Raw genomic sequence first — 15,213 nt, forward strand, 5'->3', positions numbered from 1 at the left:
CTCCCCTGTATATCAGGAGGGCAAAACAGAGATAATGACAATACAGCTTTGCTTAATATACAGAAAATGCATTCTATTTATTACAGAAATCCCAGAAACACTAGGAAACACTAGTTTCTCCTCAGATGCTCTTTGTCTAGCCTATGTGCTCCTTATATGGTCTGAGAAGAACAATTTTGAAGAAAAGCTGGGGACAACCCCACCATTTATAAAAGCTAGCAAAGGAAGGAGTCCTTTAGCTGACTAAAGCTGGTCGAGATACTTTCTCTGATTTGATGTATTAACTAAGAGTGAACAGTGAGCTTTCCAGGGTTTTGTAAAAGCAGCCAATTAAATGTCTCATTTACATTTTTTAAGGTTAGTACATCATTTTTATTGACAAAGTTAGGCATTAACTAGTGCAGAATGATTTTCTCTTTGTAATTTTTCAATTTATTTGAATAAAAGAGAGGTGTGCTTTTCTCAGCTTTAAATGACAAAGCAACATAAACTGCAAAAAAAAGACCAAAACTACAATGATTTCTGTGCTGATCCGTAGTTTATAAACGACACAGTTATACAACCCTTACTGGGAGAAGTCAACATGTTTTTTAAAAAGAACAAAGAGAAGAGTTTTGTAAAGCATGGAGATGAGTTGTCCAGTAGATTCTACTGTTCCCAGATAGTCAGGCAGCAATGTCCCTCACCAGAAAATTTTTAAAGGTACTAAAAGAGCTACCACAGGATAAATAAGGGTGAAAAATTAGACGGTACGAGTAAAGGGCCAGTTTTCATGGTGGCAGGATCTGTCCACGGGCCTGGACTGTTCAATACATTAAAAATAACCTGGAAAACAGGATTCAAAGTTTGCTGGCACTATTAAGCCAGTGCTGCTCCCCACCACTTATTTCCTTCACATGTACCATTTTACATTCATCTGTGCTGATCTCACCTGCCTTTTTTACCATTCAGAACTTCAGCAGTGCCTCATAATATCAGCTTTACACACACGTGTAAAGCTGTACTGTGTACTGTGGGAGGCTCTGACTTCACCACTTTGCAAGAGCATAACGAATCATACTATGTGCTCAGTAGAGATTAAAAAAAAAATCTCAGTAGATATTAAAAAATCTCAGTAGAGATTAAAAAAAATGAAAAGAATGCTAGAGAACAGGAAGGGATGAAGGAACAAAACAAATCATGACCATGCTGCTGCTATCTCTATTGTACTGAGATTGGATGAAAAGCAAGGTGTCCAGGCATGTAAGTTTTGTCCAGTGACAGCATTGTACAGCTCTTAGATCTGAAAAATTCTTTATTTTTCCATAAAGCCTTTTGGAAGAAAAAAACGTAATGTGTCATCTGTCCCACAAAGAAGGAGCTTTTTGGATAACAATGAAGAGAAGCTTGGAAGGGTTGGATGGCACAATAAAACAAGCAAGACCTCCAATGAACATGAAATTTGAAGTTTTTCCTGAGGGATAAAAAAAGACTTCCACTTTAACAGGAATTAAAACAAAAACTTTGTTTCTGACAAGACAGAACTAACAGTGTATCTTTGAAAAACGTACGTACATTTTAAGTGTGTCACTAGGACTTAATCTGTTAATTTAAGCATGTCCAGAGACCTGATCAGGGAATCCCTGTCATTGCGATAAAAGCACACTGACTGGAGTCTGAGGAAGTATTAGATCTAACAGTTAACTTCACCCTCATTCAGCCTGAGTGCTTTATTCCCCTCCCTTCTACTCCCGGCCACATGCCCTGTCTCTCATTCTGACATTTGCTACACTCCTCTGTGAGGCAGCTGAGGTCGTTAATCCAGCAGAAAAATAGCCCAGCAAAAACAGGGATAATTTTCTGCTGGAAAGTTCATTCAGCTGTCACATGAGAGGGAGTGGATGGGAGTAGGGACAAGGAAAGAGAGGAGCAGATAACAAACTAGCCTATCAGTTCAGTTCCCTGTAACTCTACCCCTATTTCTAGTACCAGAATTAGAGATTACTTCCAAGCTACTTCATCACTTTCTGAAGGCTCAGAGGCTGTTAGCACTGCTTCAAAAGCAGATCCTTGGGTGAAATTTCTGTCTGTCTCTTTCCACATGAGTACTTCTTACTCTATGTCACTACCGAAACAGCAAGCTGCTTTCCTTCTCTCACACAGTTTTAGCTGGGTGTTATTTTAAAACTCAGTATGTCTAAATAACAGCAGTTTAAAAACACAATCAAACTAAGGTTTGACTGTTACCCTCAGGGCTCTAGGGATTTCATTTTCTCTGGTATTTGTATGGAACATGGGGAGTGTAAATTGACAGTAGATGGTGATATAAATATTCTGATGCTCAGAACATACTGCTATCAACCCCTTTGCTTTGGTTGGAGGACTCATCTCTTCAGTGAGAATTTAGGTTTGCCACTGCAGAATGCTGGCTAAGACAATACAAGATGTAATGAGCCAGAAATGAATCCAGATTTCCCTTGGTGTGTTCACTTCTTGTCTTGCTTTAACTCATTTTTATTCTTTTGTACCAAAAGCAACATAATCCATCTCTGTCACAGCAGACAACAGAAAATGTAGTCTCCTATGTTGCAGAACTAATACAAGTTTTTAGTTACGGCACCAGCCTTGTCATTTTAATGTTTCTATGTTCTGCCTCTCAAAATATTCACCAAATACATTCACCTTACTTTAAATGCTGATAAAAAGCAGGATTGCCATGCCAATATAATGTACCACCCAACCAGATCATAGCTAAGTCTACAGGATCAATTTTTCAGTGTTGGCACAATGTGAAGAGAAGAATAGCATTCAAGTACAACATAAAGCATATGATTAATCTTCATTAAATCTTATCGATCCTCAGTCTTCTTGAAGAGCTACAGTTCCTGTTCTTATACTAATTTACCACGAATCTAGGACCCAGTTTGCCTTTACCTCTCGTGTTTGAAAGCAGACCGCTTCTAGTGCAGCAAAGGCGATGTGGTTTTTATTTGTAAACTGAGTAAGGCCACAGATAATACTGTTGAAGAGAAAAAAACCCCAAACAGTTAGGACATACTTCGTTACCAGACATACACCATTACTTCAGACCTAGGCCTTCTAATTCAACCCTCATTAGTTCCATCGTAGGAGGGCTGCTTTTTAACATTAAAAAACTTATTTCTTTTCAATCTAAACTCTCTCATTGCTGTTTTCCTAACAAACATGCTTTCAGTGTCCAATCAATACAACTGCCATGCATTAAAATCGTATTGCTGATCTGCATGCAAATGGGTGCATATCCACCATTCTGGTCTTCCTTTATGAAAAGGAAATGCATGATCAAGGCTGAGTTTTCTTTAACAAATAATATCACCTATCACTAAAATCTTAATAAATTCTCTAATGATTTCAGTTCTTAAGGAAAAGCTCAGCTGGGTCAGTGCTGTGATCTAAATGATTAAAATTCCTCCCCACTCTGTTCTGATCATCAGTTGCTTCTGCACCTTCAAAGAGGTTTTTGGATGTGGAAGTTATGCTACATCTTACCACGAGTAAGCTGAATTCTGTCAATGTACTCTGAACTGCAGAGCAAATAATCACCCTTTCATTCTATTTCAACATCTGAGGGATAGTAGCATACTACATAGAAATGCTGTTGTATTTAATGCTGGATACGTGCAAGTTCAAAGATATTCAAGGACATTTTTCGTTGCTGCCATTCCAAAGATCAGCTTTTAACACTTAAAAAGTTAAGCACTGTGAGCTGAAAAACTGTAAAAACACCCAACTCAAAGATTTTTCTTTTCTTACATACAAAAAGCATCTAAATTCTAAAGGTGCAACTACATGAAACTTTGGGAACTAGATATTCTTTAAGACTTTTTTTTTCACTTTAGGAAAGTTATTTTATAGTTAAACTTGTTATGTTTCTGTGACTCCCATGGCGTGTTGTGATTCCAGCAACAGTAGGTAAGCTCACAACAGCAGAAAATACGAATAGAAGGTCATTGTTTGAACTAATAATTCTAACTAGTACCAGCTAGTTAATTCTTACCAACCAGGAAAGAGACTGGAAGGAGAGGAGAGAAGAGAGTTCAACAGACTGGGAGGAAAGCTGGACATAAAGGGACGGAGAGGGAGGAGAAGTGTGGAGGAATTAAGTAGCCTATCATTTGAGATGGTGAATGCAAGAGCCATGGGAAACAGCTCAGAAAAACTAATCATCAGCACCAAATTCTTCTGTCTCTACTTTTGCTGCCTGATGGCTCACTGGTATGCAGGCCTCTTCTTTCTTTTTAGGGAGATAAAACTCCTTTCAGAACTGGAAATGTGTGAAGAAAAAAAGCCAGCCCCATTGGTGGCAAGAATGATAGAACTCTCTTACACTTGTCCTCCAAAATACACAACCCAGCCCAAATGTTTTCTCTGCCCCCCGCCCTCTTGTTTTTTGGAGGAAGGAGGGGAGGGTCAGTAGCTGAGCTAGCTAATTCTTCTTCTTCTCCCAGTAGCAGTTGCCGTTTTGAAGAGACCGAATACAAAAGGGAAACACAGTAGTCGCTTGAAGATACCTCAGAGAATGGTGCATCCAGAAACATAAAAGAACAAAAAGAACAATTTCACATACCTGGAAGGGCTAGTGACAGTATTTGTTAAATAATTAAACCTCCCTGTCAATGCAGTGCTTAGTCAGATCCTTACCCCCTTGCACTGGGTTCCCAGTATGGTGCATACAGTCCTGAAAACGCTGGCACAAAGTAGCAGCCGTAAGAAGTCCCCACTTCTGCAGCCAGTTTTTCTAATGCACACACACACACAAACAGTCTTTGCTTAGCTTTTCACAACTGTACCAACACTTACATATGACACTTAGTGGTGTTATTATTTAAATGGGGAAAATATTCAGGATATGTTAGGTAGCTACAGAATAATCAAGCCACTGATTAGAAAATACAACTAGCTGTGGCTCTCCGCTCCTTGTAAACTACGTGGCCCTTTGCATCAGTATGAATGGAAGGTGGGGCACACGGACTTGTGGCAAAATGTAAAATGAAAACTCAAAATCAAAAACCAAAATCGTGTACTCAATATTCTGACCTAGATTTTGTGAGGTTTCCAAAGGGTATCCTGCAGGTAAAAAATGCAACCTTCAAAGCACTCAGAAAGGTCATGCTTTACTTGCATTTAAGTCCAAGGCAAGCAAGTGAAACTGGATCAAGACCAAAGGGAGTTAAGAACTAAATTCCCATTAATTTCAAATGGATTTAGAGTTCTGAATTCTCAGCTTACATTTACAATCAGAAGGCCAGCTACAAGGAAATCTTCAGTTTCTTAATATCTGAGTAATAACTGTGGGTATCTGAACTCCTCAACATTAAAATATTTGTAATTTTTAAAACTATATTAAAACACCTAGAACTGTAAAGGACGCAATGCTGATGTGCAGCTCATTTATGTAACAAGAAAAGCAAGGGTTTTTTTTTTCTGCTTTTGTAAATTTCTTGTTTGCACTGATCAGAGAAGCATAGCAATAGAGAAAAGGAGTAGGAAAACTTACTCAAAAAGTCTCTTAGAATGGTACTTGGATACAGACCCCATTTAAAATGGAGTGAAGGGAGAAGGAAAGACACATTCGGGGAAACAGGAAGAGATGGTGAAGTCCCACAGGACTTTAACAACACTGACAAGATTCAAGTTCTTGAAACTCAAACCTGCCAAAGTTCTAGTCAAACCTGTGAAGGCAAGAGGTACTGTAGTGTTTCACTGGCTGGCTAATTCATGTGACTGAAGTTTATATCCTTCTGTATGATCTGTGGAGCTTTCTTACAGAAAAACAGACTGACATTTTAAGTTTTTGCTTGATCTTTGAAGTTTTATGTTAAATGAGAACTCTAAATTTTCCCACCTTTGACTAAGATATCAAATTATCAAAAATATGTAATGAATTACTTCTTAATACCAAATCTCATTAAATTTCAAACTGCTACACTTGTATGCTTCTGACATTTTCTCCTTTCTCAAAAGTTTGCTATACTCCTAGTTTCTACAGTACCACGCGCAAGCTTGTTTCAGTTCAGCTCAAGCAGAAAACATCAGCTACCCAAATGCTAAAGGATTAGTATATTCTTAGCCAGAACAGATTACCATGCTCTGTCACAATTCCTTGAAGAGGCAGCTTTGAAAACTGAGGTCCTTAACTCAGTGTGTGTGACAGGAATGAATATATAGGTTTAGGACCATATATGCTCTGGTGTCTGGAAAAGACCTGAATACTCCTGGCTCTGGAAAATTCAATATTGTATGAAACCAGGAAATACACTGTAAGTATAGTATCTTCCAGAATATCTGCTTGCTAGGGAAACTACTAAAAAGTACAGACTGCAGTAGAGCAAAGCTGGCAGAAGGTTTCAAAGACTGTATTGATATGCTGAATGAAATACATATAGCAATAAACTGATTTTGTGGGTGCAAAACGAATTGTTCAAACACAGAGAAATATATGGATCTATCACCTTTGCTTTACTTCAGTATTTTGAGCTTTCATTCCACATTAGAGATATCAGGACATTGGCAAAGAAAACGTAACTGAACAGCTCTGAATGGTGAATACTCACCAACTTCCTGTGCAGTCTTAACGATGCCTAGATTGTCCCTCAGCCAACGAACAACAGCACCAGCTATTGCAACAGATCCCTGAAGGAAACAAAATCATTGCATTAGGAGACAACAACCAGTAGCTTTGTGTTCCCTTTTACAAGGCTGGAGAGCAGGTGTAGCTGTGGCCTCCAATGGCAGGCTTACAGTCACAGCTTAAAGCACTCCCAAGAATGCTCACAGCCGACCCACAAGTTTCTTGGCAGCTGGAGACTGCCATGTAAAAATGGCAGCCCGTTACACAGGCTCTGTGCAGAAAAGGTGCATACTGCACGACTTTTTCCATGGGGTGGGCAGGTTTACCATGACATTTCCTAAGAAGTCTTCTTGTCACTCTAATTCAGGTCTTCTGAATAGACAGTTACGAGGTCCAGTAGCCTCAGCCTTCTTTTTCTGACAAATTATGATTTTTATGCTTTGTTTTAAAAAAAACAAGACTGATTATGTCTGGAGTCTAAATACAAATGCCCAGACAGACAGAAAATTTAGTCACAATTGCTCTGTTGCCTCAGTGAGCAGTCCTGAATGGCTCCAGCACATCACAAATGAATGGCATGGCTCACACCTCATCCCAAAGTCCAAATGGACTTCTCCATGAGACAGTCTTGAGTCTATGAGACTAAGCTTCAAGTAAAATGGGAGCAGCATTATATTTTCATTCAAAGCCAAGGATAGAAGGAGCAGGGGTGTTTTCTAACCAGCTGGAAATTACAAGAAATTGTTTTGATTAAAAGAACAGGCTGAATACACATTTTTTGCCTCTCTGAAAAGTGTCATAACCAGCAGACTGTAGATGGTTCTAGCATGGATACAGGAGAAAAGGCACTTAATATCTCCTGTTGAAGCCATTTTTTCAGACAATATCACTAAAGACTTGGAGATGAGGAAGAAAGTACACACGCATCTGTTTCAGCATGCAGAAATACAAATCAAGCTCAAGGCAGTTCCAGTTCTTGCATTAAGAACATGAGTTAAAAATAAAACAAACCTCTCGCTCACCTGCACAAAATAAAAATCCCAAAGTTTGCCACAACATGGCAAACGCAAGATTAACTTTCCTTAGGGAAGGAAAAGGAAATGAACACAGCCCCCCACATCCTAGTAAAGTACTGTAAGCCACAAACCCTTTTCCCAGTGAAGCAAATCCTGTGTGTTGTCTTTGTCTGTTTCACATGGAAAACATAAGCTCTCTACCAAAGCCTGACAGCAACAGAGAATTCAGTATGCATATTTTGAGAATGACTATTAGATCAAGCCCACTAAGCAACACAGATGGTAGAATAATAATTTTGTTATTCCTGAAGAAGCTTTGGTGCCAAATAGGTGCTCATCTGACCTGTGCTTCAGAAGCAGAGCTTTAGAAAAATGAACCCTGAAGTTGAAGTAAAAATCCAATTTTCTACAGAATTTGGATGCCCCCAAAATTGTGTGGAGAACTGAGGAACTAAATTCTGGAAAGTCTTAGTCTTAGTTGGTAAAGTCTTAGTTGGTAAACCAATCTCAATTGTTAAAGGATTCTTATCATAGAAAATTTGGCTGAGATTTTTAAAAATTACATCCCTTAGAATGAAATAAAAACCAAAAGACATTTAGTTAGGACTTTTATTATGATAGGATACCTAGTACCATTTCCCTTTTTTCACACCAAATTTTAGTATAACTTTTTTTCCTGTTTATTTATAACATTTATTAAAGATTCAAAAGACTGTGTAACAGAAAAAAATGTTTTGCCATCATGCCCTGAAAATATAAATGATGCAGTGTAGAAATATTTTTATTAGATTAGGTGATACAGACTTGAGATAGGGATAACCAAAACCACACATAAGCCTTGGGGCATACAACTTCTAACAGAAAGCTGTTTTTATTTCTGTGCAACTGACTACAACATAAGGCTACTAGAAACCAGAAGTAAACAAGACCATGTTTCACTACGAAAGGGAAGAAAACACTGGACTTACCTCTAGTGCATAACAAACAGGTTTGTCTCTGCCCAGTTTGTAAGCTATCGTGGTTAGAAGACCATGCTCAGAAAACACAGACTAAATGAGGAAAAGGGAAAGAAGTTAAAGCATGAGAAGAGGCAGAAAATATTTAAATAAACATATTCTAATTACAATAATCAAGAGACAAAACCTTCACGGGGAAAAAAAAATATGGAAAGTTTAAACAAAGTAAAATATCAGTCATGATAAATAAAGACCTAAGATAGAACCCTCAGATCACTGATGTTAATTCCTGTTTCCACAAGCTGCCTCTCATCTGTCCAGGATCCTTACAGGAAAGAATTGGGGATCTTTAGAAAGAGGTTTGACTCTTCAACTACAACTACAACTAAACAATAGGAGAAAATGAAGGGAAGAAATAAAATAGCCAAGACAAGGAGAAAAGCTTGTGGTTAAGGAACACAACATCCAGCACTTCTAGGTGAATTTAAGAAACATATACCAGAAAAGAGCAAGAAACTTGCTATGACAAGTTCTTTTTGGAAACTTAAGAAAGGGAGTTTTACTGAAACACCGTGAACAAATTATTACTTTCTATTCTTTCAGATTTCAGTATGTGCTTTTCATTATCTCTAGCATGACAATCATTGTTAATAAATTTAAAAAAGGCTAATATACAGTCATACTCAAAAGCTTAAAAAACATTGCAAATAAAAAAGTGAACAACTGACCTTCTGACCTGTATTGCACAGCAAGAAACACCCTGTTCCGTACCTAGCATGAAAGCAAAGCAAAGTTAAACCCAGGATGTTTAAAGGATAACCTGTTACTGCAATTCATGAATCCATTACTCCCCTGTGGAGAATCAAGACACCACTTTTTGCCCCTAGAAGATTATGTTACCATTAACTGATGATAAAACCACCCTCAAAAAGGTAATTTAAATGCAGCCTGAAGCTGGACACTCTAGTGCCACACCTCTCTCTGGCTACTTCTTGTACAATACTCAATCAGGAGCAGACACGGCTGAAAACTAAGTCTGAATTCTTCCTTGGTGCCAGTATTTGCCTACTTCAGTTTAAGCTGATTATGAAAGCTACTTTATAAAATACATATTTCACAATATTAAATTCAAGCTTTAAAGGGGAAAATTTTAGAAACTTTGATCCTGTCACAAAGAGGAGAAATTTCCTTAAAAATATCCAGTTAAAACATTTCTAGAAATGGCAGGTATCTCATTCAAAGACCACAACACATACATGTGTGCATACATACACATATAAGGACACAGTTTAATGAAGGAGTACCAAATACTTATAAACCACTCTCACTTATTCTAAGAAGTTACGAGTTCCCTACCTTTTTAATACCCTGAAGATTGATAGCTTAAAATAGTACTAAGATAGTCTTCAGTTATATTTGGAGAGAAAAAGGGTAAAGTAATAACAAACATGTTGATAAAATCTCACTTTACATATTGGTTTAGCTGTTGTATTTTTTTTAAAAGGTCTCTTGTGTTATGAAAGTATTTCTTATAAAAATACTTTCTGACAATATTACTTAGAACCATGTTTATTTTACTAAAATACAAGGCCACTAACCATTAAATCTGTGTATAAATACAAAAGGTAAAGTGAAGGTTAATTAGCAACAAGCATAGATTAATATGTAGTTAAATCTGTGAAAGTCCCACACTGTGTACGTACCTACATGCTCAGTTAAGCACAAGGTTGTAAATGGAAGAGTAAGTCATTAAAGCAGAGAGCTTTTCCTCAAATGAATGTTTGATTACACCAGTTGCCTGATTTAACTGATCAGCTATTTTAAACAAGGGATGCTAAGAGGCTGAGAAACAGGAAAAAAACAAGTAAAATTCTCCACACTGAGCTAGACACAGAAGCAAAACTGAGCATTGCAACTGAAACGAGCCTTTCCCATCTAGCAAGGCTGTGGGGTTCTTGTCATTCAAGTCTAGCAATCTAACTGACACAGCCTGTATTTATTTAACTTTAGGTCACAATTTAAATGATAATGCAACTGTTTTAATCTGCATTTTGGAGAATTTTAAAATGAAAAACCTCCTGTCATACAGAGAAACATCCTCACAGTGACTATGTTCCAAAATATACCTCACAAACCATAGTTTATATAAAAACGAGGACGCTATTTACTTTGTAGGTCAACACAGTCCAAAGGTAGAGCCGTAGTTATGCGGTAACTACAAAAGCATTTGGCAGTTAGCTCGAAAGAGAACATAATACGAAATTCAAAACAGAACAGTGACGTACTGTTTATCCTACAACTTTCAGAATAACTTACGTATTTTTTGCCTGCCCATCTTGAAAACACATTTGCCCAACAAGAGCAGCAGACTGGTCACCCAAGCACTGGAAAGAGATTTTTTTATTTATCAAATGTCTACACATGAACCACATGCATGAAAAAGGAACATGAACAGATACATTTATCTATAACTTAGCCTGTTAAGAGCATGCAAGTAGTTGAAAGGGAGGAAAAATCGATAGAGACAATGTGTGCTTTTTACTGCTGTTGCCGTCACGAGAACTGCAAATGAAAGGTGTCCTGCTATTTATGGTGAACAATTTAAAGACATCAAAATTTACTATCTTTGTCCATGTTGTATTCGAAAAAGCTGAGAATCTGTCCAACATTTCAGATGTGTATATACTGAGCTCCTTTTATATATAAGGCAGAGCTTGCTTCCACTTTGTAATGTTAGTCATTTACAGATCATAAGTTTCCAGCAGCACTACACATCTGCATTAAAGCTGTCAGCTCTATTTCCACAGCCAGACTATAACTTAATAATGAAGATGCCAGTCAACTAATAATTCAACTTTAAAAGTTTACTTCATGTTTAACATGAAGTAAAAACCCATCAACTTAATTTGTAGCAGGATTCACACATCTTAAAGATTTTCCAGTGAAGATAGGTTCATGCAGTATCAGCTTCTCATGCCGGAATCCAAGTGGAAGCAGAACTTACCCCAGAAATTGGTACACCTGTCAAAGCTCCAGATTTCTGATTCACAAAAAGAGAAAAAAAAAGCTCCAAATTAGCTTTCCATGACTACAACTTAAGGCAATGAAAAAGAAGCTAAACTTATAATGCTCAAAGGAAAACAAGAGTCACATGAGCAACGTGGTCCAGTTCAGGTGTACATTGGACTTCAGCTTAATGCTGCTCATGCCTAAAGCACTAGAAAATAGAGAGGAGGGAATTTACAGGTATATTTTATGTCACCTCAACAGTTCTTAACATAGAAAACCTACTGTACAGAAAACCAGGTTCAGGGTTAACCTGGGCAGGCAGTGTCAAGTGTAAAACGAGCAAGTGCAAAATGGTAAAGTGACTGGAAAAAAAAAGTGATTGTGATGACACACTAAGCAAAGACAGATGCCTCATTACTTCTTTCTTTAAACTGTTTCTTTGTGGAATTGTGAAAATGCATTTTCAGTGAAGCCATGCAAGTGCATTTCCAATCTAAATATTTTTTTCTTTAATTCTTATTTTAAATAACTGGATTTAAGGTAATGGACTTCATAAATGCACTAAAAAACTTTGCATGAATCTGATGTTTCATTGTAATAGAATGAATATTTGTAGACAGAATGGCTCACTCTTCTCATTTATAAAATGAGACAGTCAACATTTATTAGCTAGTAGCTGTATTTTTTATTTCACTATGAAAAGAAATATTCCAAAGCCTGCAAATTAAGGCAAATGCATACATGAAGTTTACATTTTTGAAACAACTTTGGCAAGAACTCTAATTGCAATATCTCAGATTTGGAAAAACCCACCAAATTCATTTGTCTAGAAATTGTGCTTTTACTAATCCTCAAACCAAAGGAAATGCACAGCATCTGAACAGAATGAATAAGATACAGGTGGTCATCCTTATGGAAGCCTTTACTCACCAGGCTAGGACAGATTTTCTACAGTCAGCAAAAGGAAGAAAAAGAAAAAAAAAAGGAAAGGAAAAGGGAAGAGAAACAAAAGTTCACATTTAAAGTGACAAGCTATTCTGTTTCAATTGCCACACAGCACCTTTTTCCATTTACCGCAGTCATTCAGCTTAGTACAACTCAGCCTCACCTGACCTTCACATCAATAAAAGTCAGCAATGATTTCTAGTGGCATCTCCAGTAACAGATTAACAAAAATAATTACATTTCAGGCAACTTACAATTATATTTTACATGAAAATATAAAAATTTGTCTTAATTGCAAAATGTCTCTATGTTCTTAATAAACAATAGGGCAAGCTACCAGGAAAAAGAGTGCAAAATCACCACCGTTTATCTGATTCTGAAGCTTTTCAGAATAAGGTAGATGCCACTGCATCAGAAAAGCTGGTGCTGCACCAAAGTAAATTTGAAACCTCAGCCCCATGGTAACAATTAATGACTTACTCCTAAGTAATATTCATAGCTGCAATGGAAACAGTGTGATGAAAAAGCATACCCCAAAAAACTCTCTTTTCCTGAGTGCTATGTAAATAGACAGGGCAAGAGGAGTTTATTTTTCAGAAAAAAAAGGCAAACTAAGGTGGCACTTGTGATTTTCCAGTCCAAAGAAACTGACTACTCTCGCTTTCAGTTATGTGGAAATAAGGCATTACACGTCTTGTCCAGTCTTCTCAGATCATGAAGACTTCCACAGCGACTTTCATCTCTTCTTTTTAATTGTACAAGAAGTAAAAATATTGTGCTCTAATAACAGCAATCTCATTCTTTCAATCTACAGATTATACATTGCATTCTGATGGGTAGTTTCGAAATCAACAAGTACTAAAAAAACCAACTTTTTATCCTTATCAAAAACCTCTCACATGTTGTCTATTTAACACTGTCAAGAGAAAATGACAAATATTCAACTTCATATAATATTACACAACAGTAGATAACGACATACTAATCATAAATCAAACAACACTGGTCTAGAAAAGCCATTAGTCTTAATCTATGGAAATTCTGTCAAATCTGTATTGATATAAATACAGTTTTACAGGATTATCGTCACTCACACACAAGAAAACGTACCATCAGGCCATAAATCTCAGAGGAGCTTCGTACTTTTGGGAGTATTTCCATAGGAATATCGAAGAAGCTGAACACAATACAAAATGATTTATATATATGGTCAGTGCGAAATCAGAAAGCATTTTGCATTTATTTTCTTAAATAAATTTAAGCTGTAAAGAAAAAAAACCTATAAAAGGAACTTTGTTTTCCAGGTTTTAATCCATCACTGTGTTTTTCCACTTGTTACAGTACGTAATACTGAATTATGGAGTAAAACAGCATATATTTGAATATTTTAAAGAAATATCTAACTCCTTCATGTGGGAAGTCATTCCTCTTCCAACAATATCTTTATAATATTGTTGTTAATAGATTTAAATTTAAAATTTTAACTGCTTTACAAATTTGATTAAGGAATAAAGAAATTATTAAATGTCATTGTTTCCATGAACCAGTCTTCCACCTACAGAAAAAAATCTGCTACTCTTAATTAATCCAGACAGTTGTAATTTGGACCTCTGGAGAACAATGACTCTTAATTACTAATGTCAACAGTAAATACAACAGTAATTGCTGATCTTATTCTAGATAAGAGAGTCTTACTATTGATTGAGTATCTTCACACATCACTTAGAGAATCTATTTAAATAACAGTATTACTGAAAAACTTGATCTTACTGGCAGAGCTCAGGATCCCATTCCAAGGAATGAATGTTGAACAACATTGTTCTACTGGCATTGGTTACATCTGTACAGTGCACGCCTCCATTCTTTCCACCTGTCAAACTCTGAACAAAAAGAAAAAATCAACAGGATTTGCCAAAGAAAGATAAAGGTTTACTTCAACAAACTATGAAAAAATATTTCTAAATTCACAAAGCTTTCAGCTTGGGACTGGGAACGCAGATATTTCTGCAATAACTAAAGAGGCAGACACAGTGGGCATCACGTGTCACACAGTACTTTGCAGAGGAATTTGCACGATACAGGAATTCATTTTAAGAAGAGTGATAATACACAAATACATACCCATATGAGCCATGAATCAATAGTCCCAAACATAGCCCTTCCATCATCTACTGCTTGCTTAATCTCTTCCACATTATCCAAAAGCCATCGAAGTTTCACTGCACTAAAATAAGTGCTAAGTGGAAGACCAGTCCTAAACTGTAAAATACACAAATTTCAACACCACGCCAAGTATAACTTTTTCATGAGTACACGTGGTTATATATAAAAATGGTGATAGTAAGTGAAAAAGCGAAGACACAAAACTCAGAGAAATTACACAAACTTGTTATTTAAATAAGTACTAAGTGTACAATACACAAGTCTGAAAATATCAAAAACAAACGACCAGTGCATCAACGGGCAAAGATCAAAGCTGATCTAAATGCAGTTCAAAGACCATTTACGTGGAAATAGTTGTTTGTGGAAGTCCTGTCTTATCTAGGATATCTCCCTATGACTAGACAGCAAGTAACAAGAAAAATGAGCAGCAGAATACAGGAAAGATGGAATTTGTATTCTACTAGAACTTAAAAAGCAAATAAGTTTATATGCTTTTTGATATCCATTTCCTGCCAATAGAAAAGCATATAATATA

The 15,213-nt window shown here is 36.7% G+C and overlaps 1 protein-coding gene across 1 annotated transcript in view; it reads right to left on the minus strand.

Annotated features, from left to right (window-relative positions):
• Positions 1 to 15,213, minus strand: part of GK (glycerol kinase) — a 27,888-nt gene that overhangs the window by 4,801 nt on the left and 7,874 nt on the right. Inside the window, exons 7-17 of the mRNA XM_010150797.1 lie at positions 14,637 to 14,774; positions 14,286 to 14,395; positions 13,626 to 13,692; positions 12,501 to 12,518; positions 11,566 to 11,601; positions 10,878 to 10,945; positions 9,290 to 9,332; positions 8,574 to 8,654; positions 6,573 to 6,651; positions 4,660 to 4,756; positions 2,914 to 2,998 (exon numbers count right to left, since the gene is read on the minus strand). Of these exons, the coding sequence (XP_010149099.1) occupies positions 2,914 to 2,998; positions 4,660 to 4,756; positions 6,573 to 6,651; positions 8,574 to 8,654; positions 9,290 to 9,332; positions 10,878 to 10,945; positions 11,566 to 11,601; positions 12,501 to 12,518; positions 13,626 to 13,692; positions 14,286 to 14,395; positions 14,637 to 14,774 (822 nt within the window). The remainder of the gene's footprint in view (positions 1 to 2,913; positions 2,999 to 4,659; positions 4,757 to 6,572; positions 6,652 to 8,573; positions 8,655 to 9,289; positions 9,333 to 10,877; positions 10,946 to 11,565; positions 11,602 to 12,500; positions 12,519 to 13,625; positions 13,693 to 14,285; positions 14,396 to 14,636; positions 14,775 to 15,213) is intronic.

The sequence above is a fragment of the Eurypyga helias genome, unplaced genomic scaffold (assembly GCF_000690775.1).
Source record: "Eurypyga helias isolate BGI_N326 unplaced genomic scaffold, ASM69077v1 scaffold40064, whole genome shotgun sequence".
NCBI classification, from domain to species: Eukaryota; Metazoa; Chordata; class Aves; order Eurypygiformes; family Eurypygidae; genus Eurypyga; species Eurypyga helias.